Below are 26,185 nucleotides of genomic sequence, written 5' to 3'. Positions count from 1 at the left end.
GGGAGGAACAGTTCACTGGAGGCAGGTCACCTTGGCAACAGGCTGGAGGGGGAAGGGAAGTGTCCTGAAGGTATCAACATTTTGTTTCCTTTCCTTTCGAGCCAGCCCCATCTTCTGACATGATCATCTATCTACACTACCTGCCCTTTATTTTTATTTCACTGTTATTCAATTCATGTAGAAACTGCAGTCTGCTGGGTGTGGTGGCACATGCCTGCAGAAATTTGGGAGGCTGAGGTGGGAGAATTCAAAGTTCCAGGCCAGCCCTGGCAACTTTTCAAACTGCTCTCTCAAAATAAACAAAAGAAAACAAAACAAAAAGAGGGCTAGGGATGTAGTTCAGGGTCAGAGAGCCTCTGGGTCCAATTCCCAGTATTACAACAATGAGAAAAACTGGAATTTTATGGCAGCAATGTTCTATAAGGAATGGAAAGTGAAAAAATGTAAGTATTTTGAAATGACTCAGACAGGACCCTGCCTCACTCAAGGTCACAAAGACCCACATTCAGAAGGTCATACATATTCCCAAACTCCAGTGCTGGACTGATCACTGAAATGAGCCTGCTTCACATCAACACTGATGAGTTGAATGACACAGGTACAGAATACAGTTGTTTGAATATGAAAGCCTCCTGGGTTGACTGACAGGAAAATTCAAGATACATTATATGGATTTAAAAACTGACAATTATTCCTCTGAGAGTAGAAAGATGCCATCAAACTATTTTTTTTCATGTAACAAATTGATAAGAACAACTAACCAGATGTGAGTTCTTCCCTCTGCTTCCTTGGTTTCCTCATCTTCCCAGTCGATGGTTGTCACCAGGTGCTCTCACCTGGAATTTCACCTATTCTGTTCAACACTGTGAAACTCTGACTTAAACACCCCACCACTGATTGATACATCCAAATATATTTCCATTAAAAACCCAAAGCATAAAAAATACATCTCTACCAAAAAAAGTCAAACTGGTTCCAAGTTTAATGTCCCTAAGTCTCTCTCACATGCCTCAAGGTAAACGACCTGTTTAAAATCATCTTAACAAAGTCTGGTGTGGTGGCACAGCCCTGCGATCCCTGCAGCTTGGCATGTTGGGGCAGGAGGATCTCGAGGTCAATGCCAGCCTCAGCAACTTAGCAAGGTTCTGAGCATCTAAATAAAGCACAAGAAGGACTGGGGATGTTGCTCAGTGGTTACGCACTCCTGCATTCCATTCCCATCACCAAAGAAAAAGAAGTGAGTGTCTTATTGATAGACTTTAAAATTACCCAATAATTGTGAACTAAAAAAAATGATTTTGGATGTTAGTGGGCATAGATTCCATCTCCCACTGATTTTTTGTAAAATATTTCTAATTAATCTTTGAGGAAATGGAGAGATGCCATTGGCCTAACAAGTACAGGTACATTGGAATGTGAGAAAAAGTAGCATATAAATATATTTCAGACAAAGGGTAATGTATTGCCAACCTTTGTTTTCTTCTGTGTTTGAACTCTTCCCTGGCCCTAGTAAAATGTCTCAATAAAGCTGGGCTGAATGGCACAGGCCTAAAATCTCACTTTCCTGGGAGGCTAAGGCAGGAGGATTGCAAATTAGACATTAATCTGGGCAACTTAGACCCTGAATCAAAATAAAATAAATGGAACTGGGGACATAGCTCAGTAGTAGAGCACTTACATAGAAAGTCTCAAGCCCTGAGTTCAATGCCCAGAACTGCAAAAAAAGCAAAAGGTCTCTTTAAGTCATGTACTAGTGTGTAGGGCTGACACAGCAATCTGATTTTGTCTGGTTTTGTGCTATAAGAAATGTTGTGTAGATGACAGTCACAATTAATTTGATAGGGAAGTCTACCTTGAATTTACAATTAAACAGAATGCTATATCATGAAAAAAAAATTTCATTCTTCTCAATAGATCCATATTACAAAAAAATACTCTCACAATATTGTTTCCAATGAAAAATTTTTAAAGAAGCAGCTAATATATATGTTAATCTATACTTTGAAACATTTAAGAAATTCCCTAAAAGCATGTACAGAAATCTGGTTTGAAGAAAATATACTTTTATTGCTATATCATGGGCATGTACAAATATATAAAAATGAATTTCACTATTATGTGTAATTATGATGAATACTATAGAAAAAATATTCCATCAAAGTATAAAAATTATAAAATCCATGTAAAAATGTCATTTTTCCCATGATAAAACATACACATGTATACATATACATATATCTGTAGATATATAAATAAAAGGGTAGGCATAACCCATCATGTAAGGCCAGTAAAAAATCTGCAACAATGAACAAAAATTCATTATTCAGCAGCTTATTAACCACACAATTATTTAAAAACTACATACAAATTAAGCCTAACGGCATATTAGAAACACACATTGATTTGTTTCGGAGCCAACGTGCCTCAAAATGTTAGAAAGCTTACTACCTGGTTTGATTAAAAATACACTACTTATTAAACTCAGATAGTACAGCCTAAACAAAATTTGCAGAAGTGTTTCACCTTAACCTTTATTTTCAAGAATCCAGATTAGAAACACACAGTGCAGAGATCTACTTTAAAAATGAATTACTAGTGAACACAATATAAAATTTTGGGAAATCTCCTCCATGTAGTACATTTTCTGCAGATTATCTAAACAAATTATTTTGTACCAAACTCTTCATATTAATTGCATGAATAGGATTCTGCTACTTGAGGAATTTTCATAGGCCTCAAACTATGTTACAATTGATACCTCTCTTCTAAGAATTTTTCACACTTACAGGGTTTTGATTTCTTAAAAGTGAACCAAAGGGACATCATTGCACACACTGCAGGTTCCACTTCATGCTGTGCTCATTTATATGGGTACACTGAGCCAAGATGGTAGCAAGTGTCCCCACATCCTTCACAACAACACAAGTTCTTGCATCTGCATTCTCATGTTTGTTAACTAACAAGTTCATGTGATAATAAAGACTTCCCATTTTTCAGTATTCATGGTTAATCTCCAGTAAGGCTTTCCCACATTGCTGACATCATTAAGGTTCCTCCCCAGTACTAATTTCTTCCCAGTATCAAAGGGAACTGTAACCAGTAAAGGCCTTCTCACATTGGTACACTCATGGAGTTTCTCTCAAGTGTGTTTTTTGATGTTTGAAAAGGTAACTGAATGGGGTGAAGACTTCTCTGCTTTCTTTACACACAGGTTTATTTCCAGTGTGCATTCTTTCACGTATTTTAAGGGTGGAGGAATGACTGGAGGCTTTTACAAACTGCTCACATGCATGTTTTTATTTCACTGTGAATTCTTTTATGTTTGCTGAGGGAACTTGGTTCACCATAGGCTTTGCCACATTGCTTGCATACATAGGGTTTTTCTCCAGTGTGCCTTATTTCATGTATTCTGACTAAACATGAATGAAGGAAAGCTTTCCCACATTCTTTACATGTATAGGGTTTGTCTCCATTGTGAATTCGCTCATGTTTTCTAATGGAGCTGGAAGAACTAAAGCCTTTTCCACATTGCTTGCATACATAGGGTTTCTCTACACTGTGTGTTATTTCATGTCTTTGAAGGGATAGGGGGAAATGAAATGCTTTCCCACATTGTTTACATGAATAGGGTTTCTCCTCACTGTGAATTCGTTCATGTTTTTTAATGGAGCTGGAAGAACTAAAGCCTTTTCCACATTGCTTACATATGTAGGGTTTCTCTACATTGTGCGTTATTTCATGTATTTGAAGGGATCTGGGGAAATGGAATGCTTTCTCACATTGCTTACATTTATAGGGTTTTTCTTCACTGTGAATTCGTTCATGTTTTTTAAAGGAGCTGGAAGAACTAAAGCCTTTTCCACACTGCTTACACACATAGGGTTTCTCTACACTGTGTGTTATTTCATGCATTTGAAGGTTTCTGGGGAAATGAAATGCTTTCCCACATTGTTTACATGTGTAGGGTTTCTCTCCACTGTGAATTCGTTCATGTTTTTTAATGTAGTTGGAAGAACTAAAGCCTTTTCCACATTGCTTGCATACATAGGGTTTCTCTACACTGTGATTTTTTTCATGCATTCGAAAGGCACTGACAAAAGTAAAAGCTTTCCCACATTGTTTACATGTATAGGGTTTCTCTCCACTGTGAATTCGCTCATGTGTCTTCAAGTAGTTAGAAGAACTAAAGCCTTTTCCACATTGCTTACACACATAAGGCTTCTCTCCAGTATGAATTCGTTCATGTTTTTTAAAGGAGCTGGAAGAACTAAAGCCTTTTCCACATTGCTTGCATACATGGGGTTTCTCTACACTATGAATTTGTTCATGAATTTTCATGTGGATGGAAGAACTAAAGTCTTTTCCACACTGCTTACACACATAGGGTTTCTCTCCACTATGAATCTGTTCATGTCTTTTCAAGTGGCTGGAAGAACTAAAGCCTTTTCCACATTGCTTGCACACATAGGGTTTCTCTCCACTGTGTGTTATTTCATGTCTTTGAAGGGATCTGGGAAAATGAAATGCTTTTCCACATTGTTTACATGTATAGGGTTTCTCTCCACTGTGAATTCGCTCATGTGTCTTCAAGTAGTTAGAAGAACTAAAGGCTTTTCCACATTGCTTACACATGTAGGGTTTCTCTCCACTATGAATTTGTTCATGTCTCTTCATGTGGCTGGAAGAACTAAAGCCTTTTCCACATTCCTTACACACACAGGGTTTCTTTCCACTGTGAGTTTGTTCATGCAATTGAAGGGAACTGAGAGAAGGAAAGGCTTTCCCACATTGCTTACACACACAAGGTTTCTCCCCACTATGAATTCGTTCATGTATATGAAGGGAACTGAGAAAAAGAAAGGCTTTCCCACATTGTTTACATGTGTAGGGTTTCTCTCCACTGTGAACTCGTTCATGTCTTCCAAAGGAGCTGGAATAAATACAGCTTTTTCCACATTGGTTACATACATAGGGTTTTTCTCCAGCGTGCATTGTATCATGTCTTCTGACTAAATAGCAATGACTGAAAGCTTTCCCACATTGATTACATGTATAGGGTTTCTCTTCATAGTCAACTTGTTCATGTGTTTTCATGTGGCTGCAAGAACTAAAGGTTTTTCCACATTGCTTACATACAGAGGATTTTCCTCCAGTGTGTTTTTTTTCATGAAGTCTGAGTGAATCGGAACGACTGAAAGCTTTCCCACATTGTTTACAGGTATAGGACTTCACTCCACTATGAATTCGTTCATGTCTTTTCATGTACTTGGAAGAAATAAAGGCTTTTCCACACTGCTTACACACATAGGGTTTCTCTCCACTATGAGTTCGTTCATGGATTTTAGTGAAAAAGGAAGTACTAAAGCCTCTTCCACATTGCTTACACACATAGGGTTTCTTTCCACTGTGAACTTGTTCATGTGTTTGAAGGGAACTGAGAAAAGTAAAGGCTTTCCCACATTGTTTACATATATAAGGTTTCTCTCCACTGTGAATTCGTTCATGTTTTTTAATGTAACTGTAAGAACTAAAGGTTTTTCCACATTGCTTACACACATGGGGTTTCTCTTTCATGTGACTTCTTCCATGTGTTTGAAGGGATCTGAGACAATGAAAGACTTTTCCACAGAGCTTACACACACAGGGTTTCTTTGCTGTGTGAGTTCTTTCATGCTTCTGAAAATATTGGTGATAATGGAAGGCTTTCCCATGTTCCTTATATTCACATGGCTTTTCTCCATGGTCCTGATACTCATGTGCTTTGTGTCCAGTGTGAGCTGTCAGGGGCACAGTAAGGGATGAATGAGCAATGAGGACGTCACATCCATGGTGTTCACTTGGTTTTACTCCAGAAGAACTTGTTTTGTTTACAAGAGGATCTATGACGTGGCTGAAGATTTCTTCACATCGACTATCTTCTCTCTCTTCACAGAGTCTCTCTGCTGCTTGACTTCTGCAAAGAATGAAAAGCACATTACAAAGATTTTTTATTAATGATTTATCAGAAGAATTGGTTTTATGCTGTGTCAGTTTTACTACTGTGCTACGTTCCAGTTCTTAAAAAAATTTTTTTTGAGACAGGGTCTCAGTGTGTTGCTCAGTGTTTTTGAGACAGGGCCTCACTAAAGTGCGAAGGCTGTTCTCCCACTTGTGGTCCTCTTGCCTCAGCCTCCCAACTTGCTGGGATTACAGGTGTTCACCACTGCCCAGCTTAGGTTGCTAAACACTCCTTCCAAGTTAAGTATTTTGTTAACCCTGAAGATGTTTATCCTATTCAATTACAATTGAGTACTACTTAGGTGACATGTATGGGGAAAATGCAGATGGGTTTTTTCATATTTGCATATACATAGTAAGATATATTCAAGATGGGTCCCACTTGAAGGCAATTTCATACATTTCTAATAATTTGTGTATGGGACATAGTTTGTATATAATAAAATAAAAGAAAGTATCACTTGTGGCATCATGTTAGTGTTCCAGATTTTGCCCATACTGGAACATTTGGATTTTGAACTTTCCAATTATGGATGCTCAAACTGTATGCATTGTTGTAAGAAAATAGAGATTAAATCAATTTGAACCTTGGCATGTATCATTTCCTTCTTTTTATAAGTTTTTATAAGTTATTCCAAGATTTGTGAGGGACACTGCCTTCTCTTGTGAGTCAATTACCTTAGATTTCCCCTGGAATTGTAGTGATCATCAGTGGCCTGATTTTTCCATTGTTTTCCTAAAATGCAGACCCAGAAAAAACATTATAGTTTATTTCATCATTAGATAAAAAATATCAGAATCTTGCCAGATGTGTTGAACAATGTCACCATGCCAGCATATTCACCAAAATGTGGGCTTTCCAGTTCTTTGATTGACTAAGTGAGGAAAGTGGGTCACCCTTACCTATAGTGGTCAGGTTCCAGATGGTTTCCTGCATCACGTCTCTGAAGAGCTTCTTCTGGGAAGGATCCAGCAAAGCCCACTCCTCCAGGGTGAAGTTCACAGCCACATCCTCAAAGGTCACTGACTCCTAAAACATCCCATAGGTATTGCCAGGAGGAAATGAGACACACAGCACTGGAGACCTGGACACACTGTGTGAGAGTTTCACATGACACTAGGTCCTCCCAATACTCCATCACCTGGTTGTCACACTCTCACTCTCCAGCCATGCTCACATCCTCTCACACGGCAATTCTGAAGCTGGACTTTACCTACTTGGTAGAGTAACAGGGAGAGCAGAACACTCGCCATGGTGCTGGGTCACTCCGATTCTCTTTGTACACTGGCCTCTAGCACATCTCACGACAAATCCAAATATGTACTGCACTTAATACCAGCAGCCATCCTGAGATAGCGTATTCTTAGAAATGCTTGAGAACAAACTTTGATCTTTGATAGTATCTGGGAACTACCATTGGGATGGACCTCACTAGCTTAACTGCAAGGAGGGAACTGGGGTTCCCAAGCAGGTTACTCCAACAAAATACAGCCTGTTTTAAATCCTGTTAGATCTCTACATGTTGTGATATTCTGACATGCTTGTCAGAGGTTACCTACCACATTAACCCCTGAAAAATATTCTGGGTGACAAATCTCTACTGAATTGGTTCATTACGTTAGTTTTAAAACCTCTTTTTACAACTCCTTTTTTAGGAATTTGGTACATCCTTTGGGACTACACTAAGGGACAGCCACTGGAAGCCTGTGTGTAAGTTCCTGTATAACAACGAGAATTATATATTAAATAAAACTCATGAAGGATAATTCAGAAGACTAACAGGTAATCTTTAGTTTTTGTTAGAGGTTGTCAAAGCACAATAAGGGGGAAAGTGGAAGCTGTTCTTAGAAAGATTTCAGTGTCACCAAAATGTCACCTCTCATCTCATATGGACACATAATATTGCAAAATACCAATATCAATATCTTTTCCTAGCAAAACAAAAACTAGTTCATGTTTGGTGCAGTGGCACACACTTATAATTCCAGCAACTTGCATTTAGCTAGACCCTGTCTCAAAATAATAAACAACTAAGTAAAATACATACATTTTTCAAAAGGACTAGGGATATGGCTCAGTGCTTTAGGGTCTCTGCCTTCATTCCCCAAACTGAAAGTAACAAAGGAAATGAGGAAGGAATGAAAGAAAACAAAGGGAAAAATCGCTTATCAAATCTTCTGGGCATAATAATTATCTAACAAAATTTAAACTTATTGGAATAAGAAAGTGATCATTTGACTAATATACACAAAACATCTTGAAGCCACACTATTTGGAAGAGTGCACTATTAAAGATTAACAAACAGATCATGAAAAAGAAAAGAGCACTCAGTGAGTCCACATGTGAACAGAGAACTGATTCATGACACAGCAGGCATTGTACAATAGTGGCAGACATCCCAACCTCTCTAGTAGTTGAGACAGGGACAAAAAAGTTATGTTTACCTGGAAATGCCAAGGGTTCCCCTCTATTCCAAGGATGACATTCAAATTACACACTGAAACCAGAAAGACCATACTGGAATAGTTTGAGAAGCCACAAATATCTTTTAAACATAGAAAAAACTGTTTCCTAATTAAAAAAAATAACAATACCTAAAAAAAAATAGGTGGAACAATTAAATCTATGAAAGTAGAGGAAGTTAAATGACAAAGAACAAGGTACAAAAAATTTTCCAATATATGGCATGTAATAGGACTGGACTGCTTCAAGGCATGTGGCACACACCTGTAATTGCATCTACTTGGGAGGCTGAGGCAAGAGGATCCTAAGTTCCATGCAAGCCTGGGCCACTTAGGGAGACCCTGATTCAAAATGAAAAATGAAAAAGAGCTAAAGATGCAGGCCAGTGTTAGAGCAGTTGCCTAGCATGTGCAAGGCCTTGGGTTCAATCCCCACTACCCCATCAACACACACACATGATTAATATGCAGAACAAAAATGAATACAGGATGAAAGACACACAGAACATCTTAACTCAATATAAAACATTATAAAGAGATCTGTGTCCTTGCTTGAGGTAAAAGCCAAATAAATATAATTATTGAAGATCACAGCAAAACAACAAAGGTTTACACACGAGCGGAGGATAAACTGATGCACTCAACTGCCACTGCAGTTTCAATTTTACCATAATCTTCAAAGCATGGGTTGAAATCAAATTTGACCCCATCAAATATTTTTGCTCAAACACTGAAAGAAAAGAATCTGATTCATATAGATAGCAATTAGACTTTTCAAATGTTCACTTTCAACAATAACAACAGCAAAATCTAAGAATAATGAAGAGCCAGGAAAGGGGCTCCATGCCTGTAATCACAGTGATTTGGGAAGCTGAGGCAGGAGGATCCAAGTTAAAAGCCAGCCTCAGTAACTTGGTGGGACTCTGAGCAACTGAGTGAGACCCTGTCTATCAATAAACTATTAAAAAGGGCCAAGCATGAGGCACAAGCCTGTAATCCCAACCACTGGGGAGGCTGAGATGGGGGATCTCGTTCAAAGTCAGTCTCAGCAAAGCAACTCAGAGAGACCCTGTCTCTAACTAAAATACAAAATAGGGCTGGGGATGTGGCTCAGTGGTTGAGTGCCTGTGAGTACAATCCCTGGTGCCAATAAAAAAAAGGCTGGAGTGTATTTCAGTGGTTAAATGCCCTTGGGTTCAATCCCTGGTATAATAATAATAATAATAATAATAATAATAATAATAATAATTTTAAAAAAAGAGGGAGATAGGGGTCATTAACAGGAAAAAAATAGAGAAAAACCATTTCTGAGAAACCTCAGTATTTGAAATTAGTAGACAAAGACATTCACTGGGCAAGGTGGTGTACTCCTGTAATCCCATTGAGTCACTAGGCTAAGGCAGAAGGACCACAAGTTCAAGGCCAGTCTTAGCAACACAGAAAGATCCTAACGCTAAAACAAAAAATAAAAAAGGACTGGGGATATAGCTCTGTGATAAAGCTTCAATCCTCAGTACCACCAAACAAAAAAGAACATACAGTAATTTGCAGGTTCCAATTCTGACAACTTATATGACACCATCACTGTAGGTGTTCCATTGCATATTGAAGCAAGGAGAACAAAGAATCAAGAGGAAGTTAAGTGATTCAAATTGGGAAGAAAAGAACAAAAATTAAAATTCAGAGACTGGGGCTGGGGTTGTGGCTCAGTGGTAGAACATTTGCCTAGCATGAGTGAAGCACTGGGTTTGATCCCTACCACAAAATTAAAAAAAATAAATAAATAAATAAACAAAATAAAGATATTGTATCCATCTACAACTTAAAAAAAAAAAAAAAAGATTCAGAGACCGTTTCGCCATTGCATCTCCTTGGCATGCCTTATGGAAAGAAGTCCTTTAGTGAGAAGCAAAATGATATAGGAACAGTGATCACATAAAGTAAAACAAATAGAAAGCAGTTACAAGTATGCAATGTATTAATCCAACCATATCAATAATCACTTTAAATGGGAATGTTCTGCAGACAGACTGGCAGAAAACAAGATCCAACCTTGTGTGCTTCATGAGGAAAAAATCATTTTTAACTATCAAGACATACAGTCAGATGTGGGGGGTTTCCATGTCCCGTGTGGATGAGAGGAAGGGTTTCTGTTGGAGGACGTCGGTGCCAGCAATAAATCAATCAGTTACTAAAAAACTTATCTAATCAATAAACACAAAAGCCAATACTCTTCTCAAATGGAAGGGGTGTGGCAGATTAGGCTGTACCAGATCTGGCCTCCAACAACATGAAGGAGCCACCTTCACCTTTATTTATAGTCACTTAGATAAAGGGCCCAGACCAGAAAGGGCTTCTTCTGTGAGGAACAGGATGAGGTGGAGTTAGGGAAGCCATTTGCTTAGGGAATTAGCTCATCCTCAGATGGTGAGCCCCTCCCCATGACTGTCAGTTCCTGGGAGTCAGACCTCTGTGTCCCATGGCTCAGCCAAGTCTGATTCTAGACATGGATGGCTCCCCACATTTTCCTTTATATATATATATATATAAAGGTGCTGAGGATTGAACCCGGGGCCTTGTGCATGCTAGGTGAGTGCTCTACCACTGAGCCTCGACTCCAGTCCCATATTCATCCTTTTATATTTTTTAAAATGAAAATGAAAATGACTGAGGTTCCAGATCTTAGTTCTGAGAGCTGCTTCGAGGTCCCAGATCTTGGTTCTGAGGGTATGGCAACCTATTATCATGATACAAAAAAGAATTAGTAACAAACATATCATTCCAATAGTATACCATTCAACTTAGGAAGTATTTGATCAGCTAGAGATGCAGAGTTCATGAGATCAATTTTGCTTTTTGAATATCCTGGATGTGGCAATGTGATTTTATAAGATCCAGGCTATTATTTTTGCTATGTCAAATGTCCATTAGATGATTCTTAATCATCTCTTAGTCCCATTGGGAAGTATGATATTTAATTGTAGCAAAACAGACATGATGACAGTGATTATGGGATTTAAGCCTTTGTTTAACTTGGAGAGCAAAAAGCTTATCACTGATTTTTATTTTTGCTAGAAATTACTTTTATTATGTTGTAACATTTGTTAATAAGCTATAATTAGTTATGTGAAGGAGAGTTCAGAAAACAGATCTGTGACTATATTAGCCTTATCCTTGATTGCAGACTTATGAATCACACATATTAACTCTATTCTCTAGAGTAATTACTGAAGGTCCAAGAGGCTATGAGCTTGGAAGACCTTCCTGCCTGTCTGGCTGTTTCCATCATATCACAAAACTTAGGAGTGGATGGATACATTTTTCTTTTTTAAATTTCAAACTTTACAACAGTTCAAATGCTCTTTCCTGAATGCATAAGTTCAAAAGCTTCATTTATTTGGTCCAAGGACATGGTGCTAGGCACAAATTTCATCAACTTTTATCTTTTGGACATATATTCAGACACCAACGTTGGGACACTTTCTACACTCTTCCATCCTCCAAAGGCAGTGCCTGTCCATGTGTGGCCCATCACCTGCTGGAATGGATGTGTGGTGATTTCTTCACCTGAAGCAGCTACCCCAACCTCCACACTGACACCCAGCCTTTGTGGCATGCCTCAAGTGCTGCTCTCATGACCTTCATATGACCAATATACTAAAGGAGTAGTCTGCTCCTGTCAGTCATCTCAATGAATACTTCCTGGATGGGTTTACTGAAGTCTTGGGGATTAATACATTTGGAGGCTCCAAATTCTTTGGCCCTTGCAAATTTATCTTTAGATGTCCACACCAATGATCTGGGATGCACCAGCAAACTTACAGCCAATTCAACTCCTCCTAGGCCAAAGACTACACAAGTAGAGCCAGGCTCCACCTCGGCAGTGTTCACTGCAGCACCACGCCTGGTTGAAATGCCGCAACCAAGAAGGCAGACTTTATCCAAAGGTGCTGAAGAGTCTATTTTAGAAACTAAGATGTCAGCCACAACTGAGTATTCAGAAAATATGCTGGTTCCCATGTAATGTAACATTGTCTTTCCTTTGCAAGTAAATCTGCTAGTACCATCTGGCATTAATCCTTTCCTTTGAGTGACTCTTATCTTCTGGCAAAGGTTTGTTTTTTGATTTGGACAAAATTTGCATTCTCCACACTGTGGGATGTAAAGTGGGATGACAGTATCACCTGCCTTCAACTTTGTAACTCCTTCACCAACACTTTACACAATTCCAGCACCTTTATGTCTCAAGATCACTGGAAACCCTCTCAGGATCAGCTCTACCCACAGTGTAGGCATCAGTGTGGCAAAGTGGCAATGATCTTAATTTGAACTTCATGAGCCCATGGGGGTGCTCCTCCTACCTCCTCAATAGAGAGAGGCTTTCCAGCCTCCCAGACCACTGCAGTTTTGGCATCTGATAACCTGGTTCACCATGTCCACGGATCTGTCAGTGCTGGAGATGGGCAGTGCAAAACTCATCACTGATATTTGTAATAGTAGCTGTTAAGGCATTTAATTTGATCTCAATCATTTTATTAATACTTAACTTTCAGGGGCTATAGCATCTTGACAGAAGGAATTATGCCCCTATATATAATGAGTGTGGGAACAGACAGAAACCAAAAAGAATACATTAAAATATATAGAACCCAAATTATCATCAAATAGGAAATAACTGTTAGAGTATAAATGTGATTTATTCATCTTTCTAATGTAATATCAGTTAGTTGGATTCTAATTTGGTCTTAATCACATGGTTACCAGCAATGCAAAGTAATATCCAAACAATAGGGAATAGTCCAAATTACATGGCATTTAAAAATCATAATGATTGTTATTTAATCTTACTTTGTATTCTAAAAATAGTTTAAAATAACTCAATTATTTGCCTAGTTTCTTAGATCTTCCATTGTATTAAAAATTTAGATTAAACATGGCGGCTTGTAAATTATTTTCAAGAATAAGTAAAAGTGAAACATATTTAGTGGCAATGTTGTTACGTTAGGCCTTTCTGGCTTTGAATCTTCTAGAGGAATATATTTTGATATAACTGTCTTTTATCAATTTTTGAAGATCAATCCAAGAACATATCCACCCACCACCTTTAGAAATTTTATGTAGTATTGGCAAGACATTTGTATATTTATCCATTTAGGAAAGGTGCCAGATTCTATTGCAGAACAATTAAGGCAGTAAGATATTGGTGGATATTTCATAGAAATGACTGGCTTTTTATGAGAAAGTCCCATTCTAATAATGTTTGAACATGTAACTTTAAGCTCCAAGGGCTAGGATAATTTGCTGGCCTAGCTATTCCTTATGCTGTCTTTTCCTCAAAGGTTACCTTTAGATAGCCAGAGTGTCTATCATGGGACCAGCACATAGGTAAGTTTCCATTGCAGACAGTGTAGTCAAATCCAGTCACGTAGATGGGTGTAATGTGAGTATCTGTAAAACCTCCCATCATATGAATACAATCAGTAAATATTGGGATTACTGTGATTTTTCCAGTCCACATTGCTGGGTGTAGTAAAGGTGAATCTGGGAAATGGGTCGAACAGATTTCTCATATATTTCACTTACCTGAGAGTTCAATAGAACTAGCATACAAATATTGTGGTTGGAGATTTAAGATCTCCTTATTGTAAAATCTGGCGCATTCTTTTGCTCTATGTGTCACTTAGCAGTGGTGAGACTCTTCATATAATTTTAAGAAAATTTTGAAAATAAGTGGATTTATATAGGGATCTGTTTCCCCCTTTCTATTTTTTAAATTAGTAAAAAAAGATTGATATAAACTGGAACATTATTAGCCTTATATTGTAGACAATGGCCTAGCATTATACAAAAATTTAAACTGCAAGAATGACTTAATAAATATATTTAGCCAAGAAAATTAATAAAAGTTATCTATTGTTAAAATCAATGTTGACTTGAAAAGGTCATTACAATAAAAGAAGGCCTAGTTTTTACCAAATATATGACTTGATTTTGTCTCTAGTAGTGGGCTGAGTTACAAAGTTATAAAATGGAGTCAGTAGAGACAATTAGTCTTATGACCTCTTTGTTTTATAGGTAATGGCCTTATTATTTTAAATTAACTTATTATATTAGAATTGGTAGTATCTTTCAGGATAGTGATCCAATAAATTATTTTAAATAGAATTTATGTCATTGTTCTAGCAATCATATTCTAAGGGATCTATGCAAAGATAATCTTTAGGCATAAAGATATAGTTGTATGAATATCTTCAATAACCTTGTTTTTAAAGTAGGAAAAATAATCCAGATGTCCAACATAGGGCTTTGGATAAATGAACTAAATAACAAAAAATTTGGCATTAAAAGTAATGTTGTAAAAGAATACTAATTATGGAGGATTGAACCCAAGCCTCACATGTGCTAGGGAAACTCTCTACCACTGAGCTACATACAACCCCAGCCCTCCTTCAATCTTTTTTTTTTTTTTGAGGAGGGGTACTGGGGATTGAACTCAGGGGCACTCAACCACTGAGTCACATCCCCAGCCCTACTTTATATTTTATTTAGAGACAGGATCTCACAGAGTTGCTTAGTGCCTCACTTTTGCTGAGGCTGACTTTGAACTCGAGATCCTCCTGCTTCAGCCTCCCAAGCTGTTTGCACCCTCGTTCAATCTTAATTTGCAACTTTTTAATTTATCACTAAGAAAGAAGTAAAACGGCCATATACTAGGACACAATGATTTATTATTTACAACATTTGTTTTATACTTTTAATTTCAGACTTCTTCAAACATGACTTTTATTAGTTATACTACTGTGGTATGAAATGTAAAGTACAAGATGTCTTTATAGTCAGAAACTAACTCTGTGTTACATTGGAGTTATATCCACGTTTTTCATCACAATTTTATCCTCTGTACCATCCAGGGTAAAATACTATGTCCTTCCTTCAAAGACAGCTCTAAGTATCTAAATCTCATTGTGTTTGGGTTAAATTTTGAAACATGCGCTTCTTAATCTTGCCAAAAATGTCAATGGAGTTGTTTTCAGAGGACAATGAAGATTCTTGTATTCTTCAAAAGGTTCCTAACAGGCCCTTTGACAGAAATTCTGAGGGTTACAGTGGTCCAGTTGTTGCCACCAGATATAACCGAGTGCACACATACACAGGCAGTGACATCTACTGCAGGGCAGTGTGAACCATGGGTTGTATGGTATGTCTCAATTTTGAAAATTTGAAAATGTAAAAGGAAGTCCATCATAGAACAAATGGAATATGGTTTACAATGGTGAACAACATTTTCAGTGATTTATATCTTTTTTTCCTCTTGCTAGCAACAACCAGTTGCTAGGAATCTTTCCTGAATAAATAATAATAACTGCAGAAAAGTCTGTGTATAAAGATGTTCACAACAATGTTACTTATATTCATAAACATTAAGATATTCTGTATTTCTGGCTGTAGAATTGTTAAATAAAACATGGTAAATTCACAGAACTAAAAAAAAAAGAATACTAATTATGTACAATCTAAAACAGTGTTACAAGCTTTAAAATTAACAAGATGATTCTATATGTATAAAATATGCATCTCTCTAAACTTATTACAGAAAGCAGTTTAGAAGGTTATTTATTAAGTGTTAAATATAGTTGTTTATGGATGGTAGAACCTCAAAAAATTTTTTTATGTGTACTTAATTTTTCCTAAGCAGGTGTCTTGACAAAATTCAGGGAAGGTGCCTTAATCTTGAACCCATCATTAGCCTCTTATTTGAATATTATTTCACAAAATTTCCAAATATAATTATTTGAATTAATATAAATTAATTAACATAAACCAATATCACACCTGAAACATGAAACAGACAAGCCAAGAGAGTTTTTAATCCCCTCTTGGGAGAAGGTGTAAAAATACTTCCATATCCCATATTGTTAACCTTTAAATAAGCCAGTATCTCCTGAATGTCCTCTAGAAATATACTTGTTTACTTCTCAGTGTACAGCATAACATAAAACTTGTATAATGTATATTTATTTATTTTTAAAATATTAAATGACAATTAAAAATTTAATTTATTTTATGTTTGTAAGAGACCATTATTGAAAAAGCTTTAGTTTGGAGAGCATTGGCTTGGTAAAATGTCCCTTCAAATCTTATACTTTAAAGACTTCATTTGGGAAACAAGAATAAAATTAATGTAAGTTGTACTGATTACCATGGTTAATTAAAATATAGTCACTGATGTTTTTATATTAATCAAATTTGGATTTTAAAGAGAAATTTGAAATTTGGAATGTAAGGTGGTATTTTAGAATAACAGTTGTTGTTTAACCAAATTGTATAAATCATAATTTCTTTGAAATCAGCTTTTCTAAGTAATAAAACTCAAAGGCATAAGAAATTATTTTATTGGCATGAGAGATTAATGTTTTAAGTATTTCCTTTTTCTTCTATCCTTTAGTCAGAAGGTCCAATCAATAGGGGTTTGTGAAAATGGAAGGGACCTTACTCACAACATGGAATCATCACATATTAGTTAAGACAACAGAAAAATGGACAGCCCTCAGAGACCCCAACCACCATCTAAAGATAAGACTGAAAAAAATGTTAATCGTGTTTTTTCTCTTGCTTGGACTACGTCAGGAATAACTCTGTGCTTAACCGTTCAACTTTTTGAGATTGCCAAATGGGCTAAATTCTGTATACTATTATGATGGGGAGGGATGAAAGGAACATATGGGGCTAATATCTAAACAAGCGGCCCCTGTCTTAGTTCCCCTCCTAGTGGAAATAGGTATAATGGGTCCACAGCTGTAGAAACCACTGCCCTGATTACTGGAAACCAGAATTTCAAAACTTTAAGTAGACAAATAGATTTAGACTTAAATATGTTAGAGATAGAATCCAGTTTGTTAAGCTAATGGTGTTGCACACTTCACTATAATCACCTATGCACTACTAATGAATCAATGATTTGATTATGTACATAAAACCAGTGGGGAATATGATAGGTTGACAGATCTGACTCCATGAGAATGTTATAGGCCAAACTCTGGGGGAAATGACTAAACAGACTCCATTTTGCTCTGAGACTCCATGTTATGTAGGAAACAAGATTCTCCCATGGAAACACCCTGCCTCTGTGCCCATCATCAGTTATTTGGTGTGACATGTTTAATAATATACAGTGGCACTCCTATGTAGTAAAAAATTGCTCTCTTTTGATTCCTATTGCTCCTAAACAATGTACCATGGGAACAGTGATTGTGTGGATGTTAGTAACCATTCTTTAGTTTGTACCTAGGTAAGGGTCATTTTGACCCACTTCCCCCTCTGTCTATCATCTCATGATGTTAATGTGTAATTTCGAATCATAGCAACAGACACTTATGATTGATGTGATTTTTGGTATAAGAACCCCTACAACCCTGTGGTCAGGGCTGTTCTCCCAATAGCCATTTTTTTGGGGCATTGTGTGAGACAGTCAGCTGGCCAGCTTAATAAAGACTCTCAAATTTGGACTTCTCAGTGGTGATTGGTCTGTTCTTAAGTTGCATCCCATAACATAAATAGCCTTTATGATAGAAACAGTAGAATTTAAATAATAAAAAGTTTAATCTTAGCTGATTGTGTTAATTATATATAGCCAATTTAATTACATGTAAACCTTCTGAAAATTATTTTGTACAAATTTTTAAAAATTTACTGAAATATGTTAGTCTTCTATTTTACCAGGTGAAAAAAAAATTTTTAGACCCTTACATATATCACACTGATGGTTTATGTCCTAGCATCTTGGTTCTCAATGAGAACACAGAGAATATAAGAATTTTAGACCTTCTTTACTAACCAAATTAAAAATACATCTAATGTTTAAATATATTTTAGTTGAGAGTATCTAATGTTTTTATATATAGTAGATGATATTTTAGTATACAATCGATGATCTTCCAGCATTTCATCCTTGTAAATCAATAAGTATTTCCTGTAATAAAAGCTTAGATAATTAATTCCATTTACCTCAAATTAGATTTATTCTTAACTGCAAAAGTCAAGACATCAAACAAATGTAGATATTAATTATCTCTTTCCTGTTGAAGAAAATCAGTAGAAACAAGGGATATAGATCCCAAATATTATAGAATTTAGCAATTTTATTATTTATTTGACCACCTGAAAAAATGCAAATTATTAATTATAAAGAAGCCTTTTGAGTTTTAGTTGTTTACCCAAAATAAATTAAACTTTGTTAATTCACGTAAATTAAATTCATTTGGATTGATTTTTACTTTAATTTTAAAATGTGAGCATGCTCATTGAACTGTAGGTAAATTTTGAAATAGTAAATATAATCAGTATTCACACATTTATAGATCAGTCAAAAAAAAGAAAATTTTTATAACTTATTGTAAATGAAGCTCCACAGCAATGAACAAACACCCATCAAATCTTTGATTTAATTTGTCTAAGAATTTAAGATACAAAAAGAAAAACTTAAAAATAATTTGGGTTGCTGGCTTTTGTCCCAAAGATTGTTATTCACCTTTAAAGTCACCCCTAAAAAACAAAAGATTAATTCATTAAAAAGCACAATTAGAACATCTTTTGTTAACTTCTGGAATTTTTCTCATTTAACTTTGACAAGCTGAGAGAATGAAAGTTGAGTGCTGACGGAGACAATGAAGTTCCAGCCTGTGACCAGGGAGGTGCAAGCGCAGTGGTCAGCAAATTCGCCTCACACATGAAAAGTCATCAGTTCGTAGTCAGCCTGCAAAGAAGTTCATTCATTCATTTATTATAATTATCTATTCAGCGAGTGGCCATTTAGGGAGGTGGAAGATCGCAGCCAAGATCTCAAATTCCCCTTTTTCTCATGTTGTAGAATTAAGAAGAATTAAGTCCTAAGTGCAGGGGGAGGGGCTAGAAATGAGCCCGAGAAAACCATGTGGCTCCAACAGGTTTTCTTTAAATCCTTTACAGTTGGAGGTAAGGTGCCTCCGACTCTCGGGTGCCACCTTTCCTCTTATCCCAGTGGCCTGACTCCAAAAATCAGGAACCAGCCCTGCTCCCCAGGAGCTGCTGCATTCCTGGGAGGTTTCCCAGGGGGTAGTCCTGTCCGGTGCTTCCGTCTTTCCCTCCTGGGATTAAAAACCATGCCACTGAAGGGGAAGGTCCTGGCTGGATTTAAACCACGAAACTGGGGAACCAATTTCCCCTTCCTAGTTAGAGACCCCTTCTAAATTCCTGATTAGGATGGTTTCTTCCCAGGATTCTAAACTTCTGCACCAATCTCAGCCAACTTAGGTCTCAGGCTCCAACCAAGTCACACAGTAAAGCTTTGTAGCACTGAGGCAGAGAGACCAGGCAGGCATGCAGATCAAGTGTGCAAGATCTAAAGTGACCAGGTCCCCATTTACATTTCAAGAACTGTAGGAGTTGCGATCTTTCCACTGAATTTTCACTCTGGTTACATACTGAATAGAGCTGAATAGATTTCTGTTTTATTTCTCTCTCTGTAGAGAGTGAATTCCCCAGGTTTAATGCCACACTATTTAAATTCCTTTCTCTTCCATGTGTTTCCCAGGAGAAAGGCCAAACCCATACCTTAATTTACCTCTTATAAAATCCTCATGAACAGCTCTGGGTCAAGTGCCAACTGTGGGGGGTTTCCATGTCCCGAATGGATGAGGGAAAGAGTTTCTGTCAGAAGACAATGGTGCCAGCAATAATCAATTACTAATAAACTTATCTAATGAATAAACACAAGAGCCAATACTCTTCTCAAATGGAAGGGGTGTGGCAGATAGGGCTGTACCAGATCTGGCCTCCAACAACATGGAGGAGCCCACCTCCACCTTTATTTAGAGTCACACAGGTAAAGGGGCCAGACCATGAGGGGCTTCTTCTGTGAGGAACAGGATAGGGTGGAGTTAGGGAAGCCATTTGCTTAGGGAATTAGCACATCCTCAGATGGTGAGCCCCTCCATACAGGACCACCTACTCCCTGGGGGTCTGGAACAGTCTCTCATGACTGCCAGTTCCTGGGAGTCAGACCTCTGTGTCCCGTGGCTCTGCCAACTCTGATTCTGCTAGACATGGATGACTCCTTATTGTGAGGTCAAAACTTGACCTATATAGGAGAAATATTTCAAGAAATATATCACATATTATGATGACTAGAGGTAAGATCATTGTTGTACTCTGAGAAGTTACTGGAAAACTATGTTTAAAGTGCTCTCATCCCACAAAAGATATCTATGTGAAACAATGTATTTGGTAATTAACTCAATGTAGGCATTCAACAATGGCCAAGATACAGGGATGTGTGTGAGATACAGGGGGCTGAAATCAGGAGTATTCAGTTGTGAGTTACGTCTCCAAACCACTTTTACATTTTTAGGGTCCAAGTTGCACAGGGTTGCTCTTGGTCTTCCCATCTTCCTCCTAAGACATTCAAATAGATGGGATTAGACGTATGCCATGTAACATCTGGCTGAAAGTACCATGTTTGAAATTATAAATGTATTCAATTTTTATCTCTTAAAAATGTATAAATATTTTCACAATAATATCAAAAGGAAGACTAAGATGAATTAAATATAGAGTTATGCCCATTCTAGTATTGATCCAAAAACACCTTTGGAAGCTCTATTAATTTTGTACTACTCAAGCTGTACCTCAAACAAAATAATAAGGAATAAAGGGATTAAATAATGATAAAACAGTCGATTCTCTAAGAAGACATAACAATCCTTAATAAACTCTCCTAGACAGAGCATCAAACCACATGAGGTAAAAACATGGAACTGAAGGGAAAGTCATAGATTCACGATTATTTCTTGAGATTTCAACTTATCTCTATCAGCAATTGGCAGATCAAGAATGTAGAAAATCAGTAATAGCACAGCTAAAATCAAAAGCATTAGACATCAACTAAAGTCATCTGCTATTGTAGAGCAACCACAGACTATGTGTTATTTTTGTTCTCCTCTTCCTTTTGTGTTGCTGGAGATTGAACCCAAGGCTTTGCAAATACTAGCTAAGTGTGTCTACCTCTAAGCTGCATCCTGCCTTTAGTACACATTTTCTCAAGATCACACTGTAGTGGGAAGTGAGAGGGTGGAGATCTGGAGGCAACACTTCATTCATGGTAACATGGCCCAGAGGGATAATACCCAAGCCTGAGCCCTGAGCACAGCAGGGCTTTTACTTTTTACACATAAGCACATTTGGGGTACATCAAGGTAAGGGAGTTGGTGCCATTCTATTGGAAGGAGCATTCTACATTTCTTACATGGGTGCAAGCTTGTCAACAGCCCAGGGACTCTTAGCTCATACAGCTTAGGGGCTTTTATTGCACTAAGCCTAAAGTGGGAATGTTCTGTCCCCATGGCCTGGTTTCCTGCTTCTGCTACTGCAGTTATCTTTTACAGGTACCTTTAGCCACCACAAGCCTCTATGTTTAAATGTCAGTAAGCAGAGTTCTGGGTTTCAGCATGCAAAACCACAGCCTGTCAGCTCTTAAACTGCTAAAGTTCCCATCTTGCTCTACCACAACATAGAATCTTTACCAACACGGACCATGTTCTGAACTATAAGACACACCTTAACAAATCTAAAAAACTTTGGGAGAGCAGATGAGCTACCCGGTCTTCAGCTGATCCTGTGGTGTTGGCAGGATGTTCAATATGTTCAGACCATAATGAAATAAAACCAGACATCAATAGCATAAATATAGCAGGAGAATCTCAAATAATTGCATACTACATGGGTGAATGACATATGCATTGAAAGAAACACCAAAGAAATTCAAGTATTTCACAATATATGAAAATGAACACACATCTTAACATCACTTGTGGGATACAGAAAAAGCAAACATAGGGAGAAATTTACAACAATGAATGCATATGTTAGAAAAGAAGAAAGACCTCATCTCAACAGCTTAATGTACCAACATTGGATAACTGGCAAGACAAGAGTAAGATAATCTTAAATAAAGCACAGAAAAATAATTTGGAAGAAATCAATCAACTTCTGGAAAGATACAACACAAAAACTCACATGAGGAAAGATAAAGTACGTAAGGCTCTATGTGTTACAGAAATTAAAACAATAACAACAACAGGGAGAATCAGGCCCACTGGTCTCATGGGCTTATTCTGACTAACATTTAAGAACATTAAATATCATAATCTCTTCCAGGTAATAGATGCAAAAGTGCTACTTAATAATATATGAGGCCCACAGTGTCATGATACAAAACTAGATAGACATTATAAGAAACAACAAGAATGAATGAATGAATGATTAAATGAATGAATGAATAAATAAACAAAGGACTGAGGGTGTAGCTCAGTGAGAATGTCCTGGTTTTCAGTCCCATTACAGGGGAGAGGGGAGGGAAGACAAAAAGCTTTTTTGAATAAAGAGAAAAAAAACTTCAACAGGGCCTGCGGATAGCTCAGTGTTGTGCACCTGCCTAGCATATGTGAGGCCCTGGCTTTGATTCCCTGCACTGCAAAAATAAAGTAAGAAAAAAGAAAAAAATCCTCAACAAATAATGGCAAATTACTTCTATCCTTACACACACAGAATGATCTAACAAATTCAAGTAGGAATTATTATAACTATTTAAAAAATACTTAGCTGTCCATTGACCTTACTTTCATTTATTTGTACATGGTGCTGGGAATCGAACCCAGTGCCTCACACATGCTAGGCAAGCACTCTACCAGTGGGCCACAACCCCAGCCCCTATTATAAGAATGGCCAACATTTAAAAGTCAGCTCATGCAACTGATCACCTCAACAAGCTCAACAACAAAACCCTAAGATCAAATCAATGGGTACAGAGAAAGCATAAGAAATACTAATGATAGGCATTAAGACTGAGAAGAAACAAAAAATGACTCTTCACATAGGCCATTATCACCTACCTACAAAATTCCAAAGAGCCAACAAAAACTCCTGGGAATTAATGTGGAAGTGTTGCAAGGATGTAAAACACACACTAGCTTAATATGCAAAATCCATCATTTTTCTATATATCAAATATATAAAAAGTAATTTCAAATTAAAAGCAACACTATTGCGACAGAACAAAAAGTTGGAAAAGAGAGAAACAATTTCACAAAAATGAAGGATCACTTAAGAAAAACACTCAAGGCCAGAGGCAGTAAATTAAAGAAGATATATCTAAGTAGTTAGGAGGCTGAGGTAGAGGATCTCAAGTTCAAAGCCAATCTCAGCAACTTAGTCTCAAGCTGAAAAATAAAGAGGGCTGGGGATATAGCTCAGTGGTAAAGAACCTGGGTTCAATTCCCAGCACTGAATAAATAAATAAATAAATAAGGAAGAGGGTGTAGGGGGCGCTTATGCTGCTGGGAATACGGCTCAGTGGTTAAGGACCTGGGTTCAAGGCCGGTACCAAACAAACACAACGCAACCATCAGGGCGAAAGGCTCTGGGATCTAAGATGCTGCCGCACCCTCCAGTCTCCCTTCACCCACCACCTTCTTGGTGCGCCCTCCGCGCCCCTCTCGGGAGAAGGTCCTCCTCCGCTGACCGCTGAGGAGCCTGCGGACGTCACGGCGGGCTCCCCTCAGCTGCTCGACTCCTACACGCAGCTCTGCTTTCCTCCCTTCGCATCTGTCCTCACACCGCGGAGCCGGGCGCCGACCTCCCCTCAGGAGGCCCCGTGGAGAAGGACCTAGGGGTCTGCTCGCTTCCGGCCCCACACGCCCCGGGCTGAGGGGCAGTCCCGGCTTTAGAGCCGGCTCCCCAGCGTTCCGGAATTCAGGGTCACCAGGTCCTCCTGAGGCGCAGGGACGCACTGGGCACCCGCGTCAGCCCCACACCGAGTCCCAGTCTCCCCGCGACCCTCCCGCCGCCACCGCGGACGGGGACACGCGGGGCTGCGGGGACCGCGCGGCCCACAGACGCTCCGGCCGGGTCAAGCGGCCGGGCAGGACCCAGGGCCGAGCCGGCCAGCGGGCCTCGACCGCAGGCGCCGCAGGGACGCCGGAGCCCCGCTCCTTCCACAGCAACTCGTCCCTTCAACTCACGGAGACCCGCTGCTGCTCCTGGAACGACGCCCTCCACACTCACCATTGCCTGGGTTCTGGGGTTCCCGGCTCGCCCGCAGCGCGCAGAGGGCGGAGGTCACAGTGACCAGGCTGAGGACCTTAGAGGTGCTCTTCGCAGCACGAGCCGGACACCTACTAAGGGAGGGTCCAGGAAAGAAGGTCATCAAGGCGAAAGTTTCCGCCCTCTTCCAACTGCGCTCCTGATTGGACAGTTCCTGAAGCCCGTCTCTGATTGGCTAGTGATTCTGGACCCGCCCATGAACCCTGAGTGACAGAAGATGAGACCCTCCCTCCTGGCTGAATAGAGCCCAAGGGATTGTTTCCAGCTACAGCTTCTTTCCAGGGCCTGGACCTGACCTAACCTGAGGGATAATCGTATTTATCCATTTAGATTCACCTTCCCAGGTGTGGGAACACCTGTAAAATCTAAATAGAGTATACAATATGTGATATAATTTCATAAAATACGATTTTAAATGTAAGATAATATTGTTATTGTTATATGATTAATTTCATTTCAATTCATTGCAGAATTGAAAATTTGGGATTTAATTGGTTAAGCAGAATTCAATCCTGGCCTTTCAGAACTGGTGTTGTCTTCTCACCGTATTCAGTGGGCTCTTTCTGTTTCTTCACCTGTAATTGAGGTAATAAGTGTATTCAGGAAGTTTCAGAGGCAATGTCCATGGAGATAACACCCCATGTCAGAAAAGGACATCTGGCCAGGTGCATTTGCACACACCTTTAATCCCCGTAGAAGGATCACAAGTTCAAATCCAGCCTCAGCAACTTAGTGTCTCAAAATAAAAATAAAATTAAAACGCTGGGGATGTGGCTCAGTGGTTAAATGCCCTCCAGTTCAATCCCTGTACCCAAAAGAAAAGGACATCTTCCCAGACTACCAGGACATAATGTGACAGAAGTGAGTGAGGGCATGCCTCATGTTGTCAGAGGCCAGACATTTGGGATGAGACAGCTGGCTGCATAGCCAAGGCTTTCCTATGCCTTTTCTACCTATCCATTTTCACCTAAGACAATAAAGACATACCTACAGGGGAGTGCAGTTATTCAATTCAGGGGGAAAATGGACTTAGATGGAAGTAAAGTTCTAAAAAGGAATCAAGGGGGAATAAAAGGAAACATTTGAATTCAGAAACCAGCCTGCTCGACCTGAGGCCATAGAAAAACTTATATTCAGAAGGTGAAGCATATTTCCAAGCTCGAGGGCCAGACTGAGAGCTTGCTGAATCCGTTTTCACTCCCGGGTGCAGAGGGGGGATGCCTAAGGATTTCACTCTGGGAGTCGCCATGCCTAGCTGTCCCCTCCTCGTGGTATGCAAACTCTCCAAACCTTAATAGTCACCATAGACACTGTCACCTTGAGTCACTTTCATTTTCTGACCCAAAGGGTCAAAAACCCTTTCTCCAGGAGATCTTTAAATTTTCTGTCTCTAATTCTATTCATCCCACATTTCCTTTACATACTCAAGAACATATCAACTCCAGCAAGCTGCACATCCCATATCCTGTCTCAAAAACAAAAAGCCTCAGTCAAACAAGAGTCTCAGCCTCAGAAAGGAAGAGGCCCGACCACCTGCAAGGGGGCTCCTGCTTCCCAGGGCTCTGCAGCTTCTCACTGTCCTTCCTCTGC

At 38.6% G+C, this 26,185-nt stretch overlaps 1 protein-coding gene, 1 long non-coding RNA gene and 1 pseudogene across 5 annotated transcripts in view; 1 reads left to right on the top strand and 2 right to left on the bottom strand.

Annotated features, from left to right (window-relative positions):
• LOC306646932 overlaps positions 1-26,185 on the top strand; it is a 332,017-nt gene that overhangs the window by 128,625 nt on the left and 177,207 nt on the right. The gene's annotated exons all lie outside the window — the stretch shown is intronic.
• Positions 1,413-24,783, bottom strand: LOC306646920 (uncharacterized protein). 3 transcript variants are annotated; one of them, XM_079115777.1, is made up of 5 exons: positions 24,557-24,573; positions 7,216-8,803; positions 6,901-7,027; positions 6,676-6,733; positions 1,418-5,953 (listed from the first exon to the last, which is right to left on the bottom strand). In XM_079115777.1, exons 2-5 carry the CDS (start codon positions 7,249-7,251, stop codon positions 3,283-3,285), a joined length of 2,892 nt encoding a protein of 963 aa, XP_078971903.1. In that variant the 5' UTR covers positions 7,252-8,803; positions 24,557-24,573; the 3' UTR covers positions 1,418-3,282. The 3 variants fall into 3 exon arrangements, with proteins under 3 accessions (XP_078971904.1, XP_078971903.1, XP_078971905.1); XM_079115779.1 differs by lacking the exon at positions 7,216-8,803 and having other exon boundaries at positions 1,422-5,953; positions 24,557-24,679; XM_079115778.1 differs by lacking the exons at positions 6,901-7,027; positions 7,216-8,803 and having other exon boundaries at positions 1,413-5,953; positions 24,557-24,783.
• LOC306647311 (alcohol dehydrogenase class-3-like) lies at positions 11,005-14,736 on the bottom strand (annotated as a pseudogene). The gene has a single exon. The product of its transcript is annotated as an alcohol dehydrogenase class-3-like (transcript).

Source organism: Sciurus vulgaris (genome assembly GCF_902686455.1).
Source record: "Sciurus vulgaris genome assembly, chromosome: 16".
Classification (NCBI taxonomy): domain Eukaryota; kingdom Metazoa; phylum Chordata; class Mammalia; order Rodentia; family Sciuridae; genus Sciurus; species Sciurus vulgaris.
Note: the sequence above shows the minus strand (reverse complement) of the source record. Positions and strands in the feature narration are given on the sequence as shown.